This window comes from Elephantulus edwardii, unplaced genomic scaffold, assembly GCF_000299155.1.
Source record: "Elephantulus edwardii isolate Elephantulus edwardi_28Jun2011 unplaced genomic scaffold, EleEdw1.0 scaffold00186, whole genome shotgun sequence".
In the NCBI taxonomy this organism is placed as follows: domain Eukaryota; kingdom Metazoa; phylum Chordata; class Mammalia; order Macroscelidea; family Macroscelididae; genus Elephantulus; species Elephantulus edwardii.
This window is the reverse complement of record NW_006399936.1, coordinates 1,559,102-1,576,786: the sequence shown is the minus strand read 5'-3', so window position 1 is coordinate 1,576,786 and position 17,685 is coordinate 1,559,102. Positions and strand designations below refer to the sequence as shown.

The window sequence follows — 17,685 nt, the reverse complement described above, 5'->3', positions numbered from 1 at the left end:
CTTTACCTGATTTCTGTGCTTTGAGGAGCTCGTTATCTCTTCCCTTTGTCCATTTTTCTTTTTACTCCACTGTTCCTTTTTCTTTGTTCCCTCAGGGCTGGACCAAGCCCAACGCCTTCCATGTGTGTATTACATCTTACAAGCTGGTGCTGCAGGACCACCAGGCCTTCCGCCGCAAGAACTGGCGCTATCTCATTCTAGATGAGGCTCAGAACATCAAGAACTTCAAGTCACAACGCTGGCAGTCACTGCTTAATTTCAACAGGTGGAGATAGAGATGGGATTTGTGGGCATTGACTTGACCTGGAGGATAGGCAGCCTGAATTGAGTATCAGGGATGCCAGGAAGGTTGGACCTAGTGAACCATCTTTGCTCTAATTCACCATTGTTTTTTTGCAGCCAGAGACGCCTGCTCTTGACAGGGACACCCTTGCAGAACAGCCTCATGGAGCTTTGGTCCTTGATGCACTTTTTGATGCCTCATGTCTTCCAGTCTCACCGCGAGTTCAAGGAGTGGTTCTCTAATCCTTTAACGGGCATGATTGAGGGCAGCCAAGAGTATAATGAAGGGCTAGTCAAACGCCTCCACAAGGTAAGGCCCGTAACAATTTGTCCAGGAAACTTAGAAAAATCTTGGTATTATTGGAAACATGCAGAGCAGAACATGAAGTAACAACTTGTACACATACAAGTTACTAACATTGATTGTATTTCTTGAGTTGTACTCCTCTCTTGCTTTCCTTTTCTGAATTGTCCTCCTCTTAACATAAACTCACCATCTCTTAAGTTTTCCCTTCTAATCTTTTGAAATGCTGCTGTCAGTTTCATCCATATTAGTGCTGTCCAGGATGCTGGAAGGACAATATCCAGAATGCCGTTGTGGGGAGGGATGCTGAGCTACTCTCTTGTCAAGCTGGAGTCTTCAGGCACTTCACTGATTTCTACATTGAGTGACCTCTCTTGGTCCTCACACTGCTTGTTTTCTCCAGTGTTGATGTTTTGTTGTGTTTTTTACTCTGATGATTTTTTTATCATTAATTTTAATGAACGTTTACAGAGATTTTGGATTTCCATACAATCATTACATTTTTCTCCCTGCCCACCCCTCCCCCCAGTTTTCACTTCTCTTTGAAACGTGAAAGAAAAATTATTTCATTGGTTTAGAATCCTCCCCCTTCCCCCTGCCCCGAGTACACTCCACTACGTAACTTTCATTCTGGACTCTTGTCATAACCATAATACCTAATCATATATCGCTTTCAAACACTTCCCTCATCTATTTCAATGCAGTATACATAATTTATCCAGTTTTTCTCGAATCTCAGCATAATGTCCTCCAAGGCCACCCATTTTGAGTAATATTGCATGAGTTCCTTCTTTTTCTGTGCAGCGTAGTATTCCATTGTGTGAACATACCAGAGCTGCTTTATCCATTCTTTTGTTGATGGGCACATAGGTTGTTTCCAACTCTGCTATTGTGAACAAAGCCACAGTAAACATGGGTTTGCATATATCTGCCTGGGTGGCAGTTACGGTTTCTTTAGGGTATATTCCCAGTAATGGAATTGCGGGTTCAAATGGTATTTCTATTTGCAACTTTTTGAGAAAGTGCCATACAGCCTTCTATAGTGGTTGCACCATTTTACATTCCCACCAACAGTGAATAAGGGTTCCAATTTCTCCACAACCTCGCCAGTGTTTGTTGTTTGCCACTGTTGATGTTTTTGTCCCTTCTCTTCTCTGAGGAGAGCACGGGTGATAAGCTTCACTTCTCTTTCCATTGGTGTTCTTCCTGTCACTTTTTGCAGGGGGAGGTGTTGTACATGTACACACATGATCGCTTCCTCTGTGGTGGTCTCTACACAGCTTTTAATTGGCAGCTTTTGGGATTCTCGTTTATTTTTTTTTTTATTGTTATTCTGTTCTACAGATCTTACACTGCTCAGTGCTAAGGGTTGTTTTCCATGTGATGATGAATTTGTATTATTAAAGCAATTACTTTTTGTTTGGGGTTTGGTATTTTTTATATTTTGGTTTTTGGGAGTTTTTTTCTGCAGGGAAGTGCAATTACTTTCTTACCACCCAGCCTGTATCATAAATTTCTGACTTGATTTTTGAACCTTTTGGACATACACTGTTATAAGCCAAACATCTCTGGCCTATCACATATTTTATTCTATCTTGGTTAGTTTCAGAATCATTTGGGTAAACCAGAGAGTCTTCCTTAACTCTTTTCACTTTAAACCTGTCTTCACTTGATGGGTCAACTTAAAGACTATGCTAACACATAATTTTTAATTTTCACTGCCACATTTTTTTTTTCTGTAATTATATTTTATTAATTTTCATAAACATTTACAGAGATTTTGGGCTTCCACTCATTCATTGTTGCACTATTCTCTCTACCCTCCTCCCAGTTTGTTCTTGTCCCAATGCCACAGTGCTTGTCAAAGCCAGTTCTGATTAATCTTCTTTGTCAGTGTATCCTTTGCCATTCCCTATCACTCCTCCCTGAGAGAGACTTCACCCTGAGTCATAAGGAAAAGGGGATGGCGTATTCTCTTAGCTACTTCCTGCTGAAAAGGGACGCTGTGGGTTTCAGGGTGGAGATCTTCTCTCACTACTCTAAAGGGCCCCTTTGGCAGTAGGAAACACATAGACTATTATGGAGATTGATTTTGGAATTCAGATGCACTCTTATTGATTGTGCTTGGCTGTACATGTACATATCCTTCAAGATGTATCATGGGGGTGTTGCAACCTAGAAGACACAAATTTGACTAACAAGTTATAAGTACATGAGTCCAAAAATTATGGAAAAGTAAAAGAAAAGATTCTTTCATTGTTTTACAAACCCTCCCCCAGGTCCCCTCCACCATGCAGCCCTCGCTCTAGTCTCCTGTGATGACAGAAATACCCAGTTACATCTCTCTTTTAAACGGTTCTCTCCCTCCTCTGTTTCAGCGCAGTATACATTATTGAACCCATCTTACTCAGTCTCTCCCCAACCCCAAGGACAGTCCCATTCTACAACAGTGGCATCATGTAATATTTGTCCTTTTGTGGCTGGGATATTTCACTCAGCATAATGTTCTCCAGAGTCAACCATTTTGAATAATATTGCATGAGTTCCTTGTTTTTTAATGCAGCATAGTATTCCATTGTGTGAATATACCACAGCTTCTCTAGCCATTCGTTTGTTGATGGGCACTTAGGTTGTTTCCAACTCCTTGCTATTGTGAACAAAGCTGCAATAAACATGGGTGTGCATATATCTGCTTGGATGTCAGCTATGGTCTCTTCAGGGTATATTCCCAGTAGTGGAATTGCTGGGTCAAATGGTATCTCTATTTGCAACTTTTTGAGAAAGCGCCATACTACTTTCCACAGGGGTTGCACCATTTTACACTCCCACCAACAGTGAATCAGGGTTCCAGTTTCTCCACAACCTCGCCAGCATTTGTTGCTTGCTGTTCTGTTAAATTTTGCTATTTTGACTGGGGTGAAATGATATCTCATAGTTGTTTTAATTTGCATCTCTCTTAGGGCTAGGGATTTTGAGCATTTCTTCATGTGTTTGTTAGCCATCTGAATGTCGTCTTCGGTGAAGTGCCTGTTCATATCCTCACTGCCACATTTTTTGTTCTTCCTTGCAAGGTTGACTTTTCTATTACGCTATACTTTTATTTTGTGAAATGTTTGAGTCACCTTTCCTACAGTTAGTTGCTCTCCTCTCAGGGCTTCCATGTACCGCTTATTATCCTTTTTCTTCTGTGCGTGATCCTGACTCATGTTTGCATCATTGGTGGCTGGCCACTTAATTGTTTGCTGATGAGCTGAGCCAGCCCCCAGCCAGTCATCATGCTGGAGCCAGCTGAGTTCTCCCCTCCCAGCCATCTCTATTTGCTTTCAGGTTTTGCGGCCCTTTTTGCTACGCCGAGTTAAGGTGGATGTTGAGAAGCAGATGCCTAAAAAGTATGAGCATGTTATCCGCTGTCGACTTTCCAAGCGCCAACGCTGTCTCTATGATGACTTCATGGCACAGACCACGTAAGGAGTGGCTGAGGCATGGGACCCTTGGATTAGAGAGAAAATGAACGTGACTGTCAAAATAACCAGCTTCTTTTTCCTCCCTCTTTAGAACTAAGGAAACACTAGCTACAGGTCATTTCATGAGCGTCATCAACATCCTTATGCAGCTCCGGAAAGTCTGCAATCATCCAAACTTGTTTGACCCTCGGCCTGTTACCTCCCCTTTCATCACTCCTGGCATCTGCTTCAGCACCGCTTCTCTGGTGCTGTGGGCCACTGATGTCCACCCCCTCCAGGTAGGTAGAGGTCCTCAAGAGTCTCAGCCTTTTTATCATTTTTTTTTAGGCCAGGTACTAGCATTTTGTATCCTTCCTCTCCTCCACACTTCTGACCCTCAACACTATTTGCCTAGCTTCACCTTTTCTAACCATCCCATTCAGGGCAAGGTAATTCTTAATCTCTGGTCCTAGGTTCTTGCCCTAGGAAACTGGTTATGTGGTCCATTTCTGTAATAGTTTGTGTGCTTTGAATTATTGAATTAATGAGTTTGAAAGCGTTGAGGGGTTATTGGTAGGCATGTAATAAAAGATATTTTGTTTTTCCTCCTCTGCTTGTTTTGATCTGATGCATCTATGTTCCTTCTTTTGACAGCGGATAGATATGGGTCGGTTTGACCTTATTGGCCTAGAGGGCCGCGTCTCACGATATGAAGCTGACACCTTTCTGCCCCGGCACCGCCTCTCTCGCCGGGTACTGCTAGAGGTGGCTACTGCTCCGGACCCCCCACCCCGGCCCAAGCCAGTGAAAATGAAGGTTAACAGGTACCAAGACCGAGGAATAAGCTATGCTACTGGAAGGAATTGAGTTGGGAAGGAAAGAGCCAGAAGCGAGGTTAGATGTGGAGCAGGTGCAAATTGCTATGAAAGGACTTTGGAGAAGAGAATAACTAAGGGCCCTGGGAGGAGGCTCTGGCCCTCTGTCTATCACTGCTCTCTCCTTCACCCCCCCCCCCCACCTCTTTTGTTTTGGGGCACAGAAGGGGAAGACCCTCTATGAGGTGGATTGATTGAGTGACTGGGCTAATCGGGATGGGTGTGTCTGAGGCAGTGAAATTGGCACAGGATAGAGCAGGGTTTAGGGCAAGTGACTCAGTGGCACATAACAACAACTCATCCTCATTCCCTGTCCTTTGGAATGATTTCCATTTCCCATAGTTCTCTTCTAATTTCTGTCTTTTCTCCCTCACCTTCTTGATTTTCTTTCCTGCTCCTTCTTTCTCTGTCCTTACACCTCTGGTGTTTTTTTTCATAGGATGCTGCAGCCAGTGCCCAAGCAGGAAGGCCGAACAGTGGTGGTGGTGAACAACCCACGGGCACCCCTGGGCCCTGTCCCAGTCCGTCCCCCTTCAGGCCCTGAACTCTCATCCCAGCTCACCCCCGGCTCAGTCTCCCCAGTTCTGCCAGCACCACTGATGATGCCAGCCTCAACCAATGGGCCCCCACTTGCTCCATCATCCCGACCCCCTGGCCCTGTTCTGTTGCCCTCACTGCAATCAAACAGTGGTCCTCTTCCCCAGGGTGAGTTTCACCAGAGCTCGAATACTGGGGTCATTCAGGAAAGAGATTTTAAGAAGCTGAGTTGAGGTTCAGTGGGCAGAAGGGAGGTTGGACTCTCCTGGAACTAGGAAAGCTGCTAGGCAGAGTGTATCTGATGGGCGTTTGCTTTGTGTTTATAGTGTTACCATCCCCTTTGGGGGTCTTAGGTGGGACTTCACGGCCTCCCACACCAACCCTGTCCCTGAAGCCATCACCACCTGCTCCAGTTCGCCTTAGTCCAGCTCCACCCCCAGGCTCGTCCAGTCTTTTGAAGCCCCTGACAGTGCCACCAGGCTACACCTTCCCCCCTCCTGCTGCTGCCGCCACCAGTGCTGCTGCTACTACGGCTACTGCCACCACCACAGCAGTGCCAGTTCCAGCTCCCTCACCACAGCGCCTCATCTTGACTCCTGATATGCAGGCTCGCCTGCCCTGTAAGTTCTTGATATCTGCAGTCAGGAGCCTGACATGGAAGGGAGGCTTAGGTGACATGGAGCTAGAGAACAAAAGCTTAGGAACATTGATGTATCAAATTTTAGGTAGCTAACATTTTGCCAGACATTGGTAATTCATAATCAAGTAGGAGTCCTCAAGGGGTTTATCATTTACTGGGGAAGAGGGAGAGTAAGCAGTCATAAGTATAATAATAAGACAAAATGGTGATAACTGGGTTTGTCTGGTGTTTAGCCACTACAAAGTATTAAAAAGTTTTTTAAGTAGGATTGGAAGTGGTAGTACATGAAGAACCGAAGGCTTTCGGTGGCAGCTGAATTTGTTGGGACATGGTAAATTGTGTGCTGAGGGCTGGAGATTTTGGAGGAGAGCAAAGTGTGTACTTTATCAGGATCTGGGAAGGGAAGGGGTGGTGAGCAGAATGGGCCTCATGCACAGTGCACTCCTCTGTTTACAGCAGGTGAAGTGGTCAGCATCGGACAGTTGGCCTCGCTGGCACAGCGTCCAGTGGCTAGTGCGGGGGGAAGCAAACCTCTCACCTTCCAAATCCAGGGCAACAAGCTGACTTTGACTGGTGCCCAGGTGCGCCAGCTTGCTGTGGGGCAGCCCCGCCCGCTGCAAAGTAGGTAAAACCCACCCCCTGTCCTGCCTTATTCCCCTTTTGCCTGCTCCTTTGTATTTGTGGCTCTTCCTTTTTAGCTGTCAGCGTTTGTGTTTCCTTTCACCAGCTTGGGCTGGGTGGTCAGAGGGATGCTTTGGTCAAGAGAAGTCATTCTAGAGAAGTGGTCCTTTCTGTTTATTCCGTTTCCTCTTGCCTTTGTCTCTCCCTCCCCCTGCTGATAGCTGCTTTTTCTCTCTCTTTCTCTTTCCCCTTAACTCAGGGAATGTGGTGCACCTGGTGTCAGCAGGGGGCCAGCACCACCTCATCAGCCAGCCTGCCCATGTGGCCCTCATCCAGGCCGTGGCCCCGACCCCTGGTCCTTCCCCTGTCTCTGTGCTGCCTTCTTCGACCCCCAGCACCACCCCTGCCCCCACTGGTCTCAGCCTTCCGCTTGCTGCTAACCAGGGTGAGGCTCTTGGCCTTCCTACTTAGCCCCTTGCTGGCCTTGGTCCAACCTCAGGCATTTCCTGGGCTACTGTCTGTCCAGCCGCCTTCAGTGTTGCTTCCCTCTGATTCCACTGTTGTCTGTCTGCCAACCTCCCTTGCCCTGGACTTCTTCCATCTTTTGGGTTTCTTTGTTTGTTTTCTACCTTCCTCTCAATGTAGCTTCCTCTTACAGTGCCACCAACCATGGTGAATAATACAGGCGTGGTGAAGATTGTAGTGAGACAAGCTCCTCGGGATGGACTGACTCCTGTTCCTCCGTTAGCCCCAGCACCCCGGCCTCCCAGCTCTGGACTTCCAGCTGTATTGACACCACGCCCCACGTTACCCCCTGGCCGGCTGCCTACGCCTACTCTGGCTCCTTCCCGGTCTCCCATACCTACATCTACTTTGGTGAGGCCTCTCCTCAAATTGGTCCAGAGTCCTTCACCCGAAGTCAATGGTGAGTCCAGTGGCTCAGGCCATAGATTTCTTGTCAGGAACGGAGGTGGGGGTGGCTCTGAGTGTTTGTCAATCTTATCAGATCTTTTCTTTACTAACATACGATTTTTACATGCATTGGTCCCCAGGACTGACCAGCCTGGGTCCCATTAGAACTTTGGAGGGAGGGGAAATGTTCCAGTTTGCAGATTCTGTTTAGTTTTAACTCCTTTGGGTTGGAGTGAAGGTGGTTTGGGAAACAGCTGGAGCTTTTGTGGGTAGACGAAAGTGTGGGACAGGGTAGTAGAAAGAGACATGGTCTAATTCTTCACTTTTCTCCACAGTTTCTGCACCCGGAGCTGCTCCTTTGACCATCTCTTCTCCTCTCTCTCTGCCATCCTCAGTCCCTGGCCCAGCTTCTTCTCCAGTTCTCGTTCCCAACTCCTCTCCCCTTGGTACTCCTGTATCCACCACGGTCCCAGTCTCATCTTCACTCCCCATCTCTGTGTCTACTACACTTCCTGCCCCTGTCTCTGCTCCGCTCACCATTCCCATCTCGGCCCCCTTACCTATTTCGGCTCCGGGCTCGGCTCTCTTGACCACTGTGACTCCGGCACTAGCTCCAGTTGTCTCAGCAGTTCCTGGACCTCCCTCTTTGGTGCCAACTGGGGCTTCCCCATCAGCATCAGCCTTGACTCTTGGTTTGGCCACAACTCCATCCCTGTCCTCATCTCAGGCACCTGGTCACCCTCTGTTGTTAGCTCCCACCTCTTCACATGTTCCAGGGTTGAATTCAGCTGTCGCCCCGGCATGCTCACCTGTCCTGGTGCCGGCTTCAGCTCTGGCCAGTCCTTTTCCAGCAGCACCAAACCCAGCGTCAGCTCAGGCTTCCCTTCTGGCTCCAGCACCGTCCACATCTCAGGCTCTGCCCACCTCTCTGGCTCCTATGGCGGCTCCGCAGACGGCAATCCTGGCTTCTTCTCCAACTCCTCCTCTGGCTCCTCTTCCAGTCCTGGCTCCGTCACAGACTCCACTTCCAGTTTTGGCACCATCTTCTACTCCAGGAACCCCTCTAGCCTCAGCTTCACTAGTGCCAGCCCCAGCTCCTGTGTTGGCTCCGTCATCAACTCAGACTCTGATCTCAGCCCCAGTTCCTTCACCTCTCCCGAGCCTGGCTTCTACACAGACACTGGCTCTAGCTCCAGCTTTAACATCCCCCCTTGGTGGCTCATCTCCATCTCAGACACTGTCTTTGGGAACAGGAAATCCACAGGGGCCTTTTCCAGCTCAGACGTTATCATTGACTCCAGCAGCATCCCTTGTACCGGTTCCAGCTCAGACACACTCTTTGGCACCAGGGCCACCACTGGGTCCCACTCAGACACTGTCTCTGACCCCAGCACCTCCTGTGGCTCCTGCTTCTCCAATGGGTCCATCCCCTGCTCATACCCTGACTTTGGCTCCAGCAGCATCATCTACTTCACTCCTGAGCCTACCTTCAGTACAAACACTGACCTTGAGTCCTACTCCGGTTCCGGTGCCCACCCTGGGCCCAGCTGCAGCCTCAGGACAGGCACCAGCTTCCCAGCCCTCTTCCCTTGCGGTTTCTGCATCTGGCTCTGCTCCCTTGCCTGTCACCGTGGTATCCCGGCTACCTGTTCTCAAGGATGAGCCTGAGACACTGACATTGCGATCTGGCCCCCCCAGTCCTCCCTCCACTGCTACCTCGTTCAGTGGCCCTCGGCCTCGACGCCAGCCCCCACCACCACCTCGTTCCCCTTTCTATCTGGTAAGTTCAACTCCCCCACAACGCAGGAGTTTGAATTTGTTGGGGGATGGGTAGGATGGAGTGAATGGAACAATGTAATGTCATTTTTGTTTTGGTAAATTTCAAAGGCTGCTTTTGAGAAGTGGGTATTTCAATGACAGAGGACTAGTCACTTCCCATATTCTACCTTTTTGGGGTAATTCAGGTCTTGATGTTCTTTCCAAATTACTAATCACAAGACTTGTTACCAGGTACTTATTTGTTCTTGCTTCACTGTCTTGGTATTAACACTGACATTTATTTCCCCACTAAATGATCATCAACGTTGTTGTTATGTACCGTCAAGTCTCTTGCGACTCATAGCAGCCCTATGTACAATAGCTCTAAACTCTGTTCTGTCCTGTGCCAATCACACTGTCTCCAGCACACCCATCCCAGTTACCCCAGTCACCGAATCAATCCATCTCTTAGAGGGCCTTGCCCTCAATGTTACCATTAGTAAAAACAGTTTTTGCTTTTTTTCCCCCCCTCTGCTTTTTGGGTTTTTTGCTGTGTCCCACAAGATGAAGTTCTTCAGTAAGAATACTTTACAGTTGTATTCCCACAATTGAGTATTCCTGTCAGGAAAAGGATGACACGTGGAGAAAAGAAAAAAAAATCTTGTTGCCATCTAGTCTGTTCCAACTTGTAGTGGACCCACTGGGACAGAATACACTGTAATGTATGTGGAAGCCGATTACCACATTTCTCTCCCGTGATGCAGCTGATGAGTTCAGACCACCAACTTTTGGGTTAGCTGCTGAATGCTTAACCAAAGCCTGTGGCTTTGATAAGTTATCTCTTCTAAATTTTTACCTCTGGTGATAAGTGGGCGGAGTAAGGAACTCTGTTTCCTATACCTTGTGGAGCTTCTAACAATCCTTTTCTCCCTATGTTTTGTTCCACACACAGTTAAGTAGAATATGCAGTTTAGATGGGAATAGATAATCCCAGAACTACTAAGAAAAGGTCCAGTTAGGCTTTTTTGTCTCTCAGCCTGTTCTCAGCATGTTAAGAAGTTGTTTTCTCTAGCCATTCAGTTAACCCCTGAATCCTGTTGCACCACTCCGTCATGGTCCCTCTGGCTACTACCATCTCCTGTTTTGCCCTAATGATACCACCTGCTCCTCCCGGGGAGAAACATGGAATCCTCTCCCATGAGGTTTACTCCATCTGACAACTTGCCAAGGGTCAGCTGTTGTTCAGTTCCACACAACCATCAGCACCACCAGGCTGGTCTTCATTTATTGAGAGCAGCGAATAGTCAGCCTTGATCCTAACCAGGGCTGGAAAACAGCTAATCTACAGCTAAGTGGCAGATTCTTGTCATTATTACTTTTCACCTTTCTTTTTTTTATCATTTTTTGTGTGTACCATCAAATCAGATCTGACTGGTACAGGATTTTGTTCTTCCTTCTCCAGCAGAGCATCTGGTGGATTTGAACCGCAGACCTCTGGGATTGCAGTGCAGCTTCTTGCCACTAGGCCACCGGAGCTCGCCTACCTTTCCATTTTTTAATTTTCAGCCTTCCTTTCTGTATCAGCTCAAGTATTTGCTATCAAGCTGAAACCAGCTCACAGTCAACACTCTAGCAGATTTCCAGAGACTGTCATTTGTACAGAAGGAGGTTGCTCATCTTTCTCTTAAAGGGAATTTGAACTGGCCACCTTTAGGTTAGCAGCACTGTGCCAGCAGAGCATGTTGTTGTTGTTATGTGCCGTTGAGTCGCTTGCGACTCATAGCGACCCTGTGTACAAGAGCCCTAAACTCCGCTCTGTCCTGTGCCAATCGCACTGTCTCTGACACTCCCATCCCAATTATTCCAGTCACTGAATCCTCATAGAGGGCCTTCCTCTCCTGCGCTGTCCCTCCACCCTACCAAGCATGATGTCCCTCTCTAAGGACCGGTCTCTCCTCACAACATGTCCAGAGTTAGACGGAGCCTCAGAATCCTTGCCTCCAAGGAGCCACCTGGTTTAACCCTTTCCAGGTCAAATCTGTTTGTTTTCCTAGCAGTCCATGGTATTCTCAATACTCTTCTCCAGCACCACAGCTCAAAGTCATCAATTCTCCTTCTATCCTCCTTGGTCATTGTCCAACTCTCTGATGCATAACAAGTGATTGGGAAGACCATGGCCTGTATCAGATGCACCTTAGTATCCAGAAAGACACCATTGCTCTTCAGCACTTTGGAAAGAGGTCCCTAACAGCAGACTTTCCCATGGCAATGCGCCTTTTAATTTCCTGGCTGCTGGTGCCAAGACTGTTGACTGTGGAGCCAAGCAAACTAAAGCTGTGTACAATCTCAATCTCTTCACCATCCATCCTGATGCTGCCAATTGGTCCAGTGTTGAGAATCTTTGTCTTCTTGACATTGAGCCTCAATCCATATTGTAGGCTGCAGTCCTTGACACTCTGCAGCAGACACTTCAGGTCCTCTGCAGTTTCAGCAAGCAGGGTTGTGTCATCCGCATAACGCAGGTTGTTGATAAATCGTCCACCAATCTTGAACTCCACATTTCTCCTCATAGAGCCCAGCCTCCTGGATAATCTGTTCTGCATATAGGTTGAAGAGCAGAGCATAGGCTTGCCTATTCCAGATGTCCTCCATTATATGGCCTTTTATAACTGATACCTTTCTTAAAATAAATGTGTTACTGACGAAGGTCAGCTTAATGGCAGTTAACAGCAACAGTGTTTTGGAGATCCACTTTCTGTTTTAGCTTTTTTCCATAAATAAATGATAAATCCATTTATCAGCTAATATGAACTTCGATGGTGTTTCCCCTCTTTTAGTTATTAGTCCTTTGAACAGTCAGAAATAAGCTTTTGCCTGCACATGTGTTTTCCGTTTCTCTTGAGGTAGATTTAGCAGTAAAATTTCTGAAGCCCTGGTGACATAGTTTGTAACATGTTAGACTGTTAACCAAGTACTTAGTCCAAATCTGCCTGCCACTTTCTAGGATAAAAATGCATGTTCTTCTCCAGTGAGGATTTCCACCCTCACAAGAGTTGCCATCCTTGGAGCTGACTTGTTGGCTTGTTATTGATTTGTTGTTGTTGATTGCCTTTGAGTCAAGCACAACTCAGTGACCCTATGAACAAAAGGCCTGAAGCCCCTCTACAACTATCGACATGTATCAAAGTGAATAGATTCTGGAGGCATGTTGTTGAGGCAGTGGATGCCACTCCTGCTTCCGCTATTGGTTTATACCCATTAAAACTCAAAATTGACTTGTTGACATTGTGTTTCTTTTGGTTTTTTGTTTGTTTTTTAATGGCTCTTGGTTTATATCCATTAAAAAAGGGTGTTGGGGGGGAACCACAATGTTATTAAGTCAGTTTTGACTCACTGTTACCCTCTCCAGGGCTCCCAAGGCTGTTAATCTTGAGATTCCTTATCTTTCTCTCTCAGAGATACTAGTGGATTCAAACTAATGACCCTTTGTTTAACAACCTGTCTTCTTAAGGTACTGTACCACCAAAGTTCCTCCTTGCCATCCACATGGGTGTGAAGTGGGGTATCTTACAGTTTACTTTTCTCTTAAGGCCAGAAATACTGAATTGAACATTATTTTCCTGGGTTTGGCCATTTGTGTGTCTTTGGAGAAGTGTCTATTCTGATCTTTTGTCCAGTTTTTAATTGGATTGTCTTTTTATTATTGAATTACGAGTATCCTAAATTCACATCCCTTTCCAAATAAAATATTGACAATGTTCTCACACTTTTTTTTCCCCTTGGAAAAGATGTTTTATTACACAAACATTTCAAGCACCAACAAAGGGAGTCTCATACAGTAAATACCATCTGCCTATCAGGAAAATAAAATTTTGTAGTTAATTTGTTTGATTTAGCTTTTTTTGTTCTTTGCTGAGATATTTTAAAACAAACCTAGGCAACATGCAATTTTATTCTTTTTTTTTTACCCTCACAACACTTTTTTTTATTAAATTTTATTAGTTTTAATTAACATTTACAGAGATTTTGGGTTTTCATTCATTCATTGTTGCACTGTTTTCTCCACCCTCCTCCCCAGTTCGTTCTTCTTCCCCCCCCCCCATGTCTGTTTTAATTGTCCAATTGCCACAGTGCTTGTCAAAGCCAGTTCTGATTAATCGCCTTTGTCAGTGTGTCCCTTGCCATTCCCTATCACTCCTCCCTGAGAGACACTTCACCCTGATTCATAAGGGAAAGGGGATGGCGTATTCTCTTAGCTACTTCCTGCTGAAAAGGGACGCTGTGGGTTTCAGGGTGAAGGTCTTCTCTCACTATTCTAAAGGGCCCCTTTGGCATCAGGAAACACATAGACTATTATGGAGATTGATTTTGGAATTTAGATGCACTGTTATCAATTGTGCTTAGCCGTACATGTTCATATCCTTGAAGATGTATCATAGAAGTGTTGCAGCCGGCCTTTCTTCTCACAACACTTTTAAAACTCCTCTGCTAGCATACTTCTTCCTTACATGGAGTACTCAAAGCCAGGAAATCCAGCTTAAGGTCGCAGTCAGAAAGGAAGAAATTTGGGGCACTCCTTTTTTAGACCCTCTACTAGATTCAGTTTCCTTCATTGTTAATACATTCTGTTACTACTACTTGAGAATCTTTTCCATATCAAACACTAAATTAGATGTGTGATGTTGCAGACCGAGGGTCCCAAAGAATAGAATAATTTTATAATTATTAATAAAGAGACAAACACCAGGAATGAGATAGAGCAGAGAGCTTAAAACACAGGGGGTCAGCAGTTCTCGACTGAAGACCTCAAGCCATGCTTCTCTTGAGTATTTATTTAGAATCATAAGATAATAAAAGTAAAATCACTAGGAAGTACAAAACAAAGGATAATGGTGAAATCTTTTACAGATAAGGCCAAGTTCCTCTTTATGTTAATCTCAAGAGGGAGGGATTCATTTGATACAAACTAAGAACAATGTTGACTCCTAAGGAATGCCCCAGTGTCACAAGGTGACCTTCAGCTTGTATTAAGCTTCCCTCATTTCCCGATACAGCATTTGGTCTACTATTAGTAAATTTTGTATTCGGCTTCCCTCAGTGTGAGATTATTATAATGAGCAAAACACTTATGGTTCAGATAATATGGAGGTTACAGTCCAGTGGAAGAAGATATTACTCAAATATTCACACTAATAAACTACAAGTGTGATAAGTGCTACGAAGAGGGGTAAGATAGTTTTTTACAGATTGTGAAATGGAAAGCACAGAGGTGGGAGGAGATGCAGGCCAAGTTGCATAGGTCTCCTGGGGGTCTCGGCGCATCGCCCTGTCATCTCTTGGGGCCTGGACAGAAACCATATATAATTTGATAAGTCAGTCCTGCTGGTTGTTGTTTGGAAAGGCTTCTAATAATTGTTTCAGGCTCACCTGAACAAAACATCCTTCGGGTGTTTTGGACCTAGGGATTGTGTAGGAAAATTTCTGGAGATCATTTTATAAACCTGTTAAATGTTCAGATTTAATTTTAACATTGTAAAAGGAATAATATTACTGACAGCTTGAAAAACTTTAAAAAATAGACTTTAATTTTTCATTTTATTGTTTCCATAGATTATCATTTCCCCCCCACTCTTGAGAGAAAGATCGCAGTTTTGTCTGGCTTAGATAAAGGCCCTGATTACTCTCTGTGTGTCTTTCCCTCTCTTCCCTAGGATTCTTTGGAGGAAAAGCGGAAGAGTCAGCGATCTGAACGTTTGGAGCGGATTTTCCAATTGAGCGAGGCTCATGGGGCCCTGGCACCTGTGTATGGGACTGAAGTCCTGGATTTCTGTACCTTGCCCCAACCTGTTGCCAGCCCCATCGGCCCTCATGCTCCTGGTCCCAACCACCCCAGCTTTTGGACTTTTACCGAGGCTGCCCGCAGGGCTGTACTCTTTCCCCAGCAACGACTAGACCAGCTGTCAGAAATCATTGAGAGGTTGGCAGGGCTGAGTGTTAATGGACAGTGGGTCTTGGGGCTCTAACAGTGGATATAGTGATTAGGTTTGGTGAAAGTGTTAGCTTTGGGGCCCTTTCAGAGTTCTGTCTCTTAGACCACATGCTGTCTTCTTTCCACAGGTTCATCTTTGTCATGCCTCCTGTGGAGGCGCCTCCCCCTTCACTACATGCCTGCCACCCACCTCCTTGGCTGGCCCCCCGTCAGGCAGCCTTCCAAGAGCAGTTAGCCTGTGAACTCTGGCCCCGGGCACGTCCTTTACATCGGATTGTGTGTAACATGCGCACCCAGTTCCCTGACTTAAGGCTCATCCAGTATGATTGTGGTGAGTTAGCCAGGAGTCAAACTGATACTAGTAGAAGGTTTCAGGATTTCAGTAAAATGTTTGATGATTTTTTTTGTTTCTATTTACTTGTAAGATGGCGCGTCAGTCTTAATATGCCATTCATGAGTTTCAGCGTTGTATAAGCTTTTTCTTTTGTTCACCATCTGCAGTACAGGGGTGAACAAGACAGCAGGGTTGTTTTTTTTTAAGATTTTTAGGAAAAGATACATAGTGGTATAAACATATAAAGAGAAAATTTCTATTTGGGTGAATACCAAAACTTTGAGCATGTGGCTGCAAGTTTGTTTTTCCATATATTATTGTTGTTTTTTAAACATTAACTTAAACTGTAAGAACATTTATTGTTATGAGAAATTCTGAGAAAGCTTTGGGGGCTGGTTCAGCATCTTAATGATATCTTCACAATACTGCAGGCCTTTTTTTTTCTATTCTGCCTGTTTTTATTATTAGTTTTTATTTTTTCATCCTGATGTGTGTTTTGTGGATTTTTTGTTTGGTGGTGGTGGTGGTTTTTTAATACTCCCAAAATGACTGCTGTAGCACCAGGGAGCATACCAGTGCTCTGAGCAGGAACCAAGAGGTTGTTGAGGTAACAGTTCCTGAAATCCTAGCAGATATCTTTTTTTTTCCTGGGAAGGAAAAGCTGTGTAGTTTACTGGCATGGCTCAGTCCCTGGCAGGGTGGTCAGTGGCAGAGAGGCACTGAGACTTTTTGAAGCAGTCAGGATTCGTCTGGCCCCTGCCTTCCTGTAATCACGGGGTCCTGCCATTCCCTATAAAGTGGAGTTCTGTTAACCAAGGATGGCTTTTGGCGAGTAATGAATATGTGGGGCCCAGACATTGTTACAGTAGCATGTTCAGAGATTTTTTCCAAGTCTCTTGGAACATAGGGAAGTTTGTATCAATGATATGATTAATGTTTTAATTTTTAAAAACATATGATACTGAAAACTATTCAGAGTAGGTGAATAACTGCCTGGTAAGGTATTAGAAGTGTTTTGTTAAAAATATTCAGTTGGTCATAAATATTCTAGAAGTATTTTATGGTATATTTGAGCTCAAGAACCTTTTCAGATCTTACATGACTCAAATCTGTGGTATTAAGTCCTTGTCTATCAGCTGTGGCCACAGTCGGTGACACATACCATTTATTCATAAGTATAGGTAGAGAGGTGGGTTTTTTTTACCCCACCCCCACCCCCTGCAAGTATTTGTATTATACTACCTCTAGTTAGACTCAAGGTTAATTTTGTCCCAGCCACAAACAAAGTGAAAAATAGTTAACTGTTTCTGACCTTCTAGACTGGCAGACACTGTGCCTTGATTAGCTGGTATCCATGTTCCTAGCTTCCTGTACCACTTCATGTCTCTTCAGGAAAGTTGCAAACGTTGGCAGTGCTGCTGAGGCAGCTCAAGGCAGAGGGCCACCGGGTGCTCATTTTCACTCAGATGACCCGAATGTTGGATGTGTTGGAACAATTCCTCACCTACCATGGCCACCTCTACTTACGTCTAGATGGGTCTACTAGAGTTGAGCAGAGACAGGTAACCCAGACATGTGCAACTCTTGGATTGCTCACCCCAACTTCTGTCTTTTTCTCTTAGACCTTAAGATCCCGGAAGCGGCCAGTAAAGCCTGGGTCTTAGACGTCTTGAGGATCGGCCTCACAGAACCTTTCTTTTCCTTTCCCTTTAGGCTCTGATGGAACGGTTCAATGCAGATAAACGCATATTCTGCTTCATCCTTTCGACTCGGAGTGGTGGTGTGGGTGTGAACCTGACAGGAGCAGACACTGTTGTCTTTTATGACAGTGACTGGAATCCCACCATGGATGCCCAGGCCCAGGATCGCTGTCATCGAATTGGCCAAACCCGAGATGTGCATATTTATAGGTATTACCTGTTCTCCCTTTCACTTTGCCTTCCCATTTGCCCGAAGGGGTTTTATGAATGTATTTGACTGTTTAAAAATA

At 45.4% G+C, this 17,685-nt stretch overlaps 1 protein-coding gene across 1 annotated transcript in view; it reads left to right on the top strand.

Annotated features, from left to right (window-relative positions):
- Window positions 1-17,685, top strand: part of SRCAP (Snf2-related CREBBP activator protein) — a 33,125-nt gene that overhangs the window by 8,307 nt on the left and 7,133 nt on the right. The window contains exons 13-27 of the mRNA XM_006896521.1: window positions 96-265; window positions 400-592; window positions 3,914-4,050; window positions 4,142-4,328; window positions 4,684-4,853; window positions 5,344-5,609; window positions 5,768-6,061; window positions 6,538-6,702; window positions 6,962-7,147; window positions 7,361-7,627; window positions 7,950-9,394; window positions 15,084-15,349; window positions 15,490-15,692; window positions 17,088-17,257; window positions 17,409-17,605. Coding sequence (XP_006896583.1) covers window positions 96-265; window positions 400-592; window positions 3,914-4,050; window positions 4,142-4,328; window positions 4,684-4,853; window positions 5,344-5,609; window positions 5,768-6,061; window positions 6,538-6,702; window positions 6,962-7,147; window positions 7,361-7,627; window positions 7,950-9,394; window positions 15,084-15,349; window positions 15,490-15,692; window positions 17,088-17,257; window positions 17,409-17,605 — 4,316 coding nt within the window. The remainder of the gene's footprint in view (window positions 1-95; window positions 266-399; window positions 593-3,913; window positions 4,051-4,141; window positions 4,329-4,683; window positions 4,854-5,343; window positions 5,610-5,767; window positions 6,062-6,537; window positions 6,703-6,961; window positions 7,148-7,360; window positions 7,628-7,949; window positions 9,395-15,083; window positions 15,350-15,489; window positions 15,693-17,087; window positions 17,258-17,408; window positions 17,606-17,685) is intronic.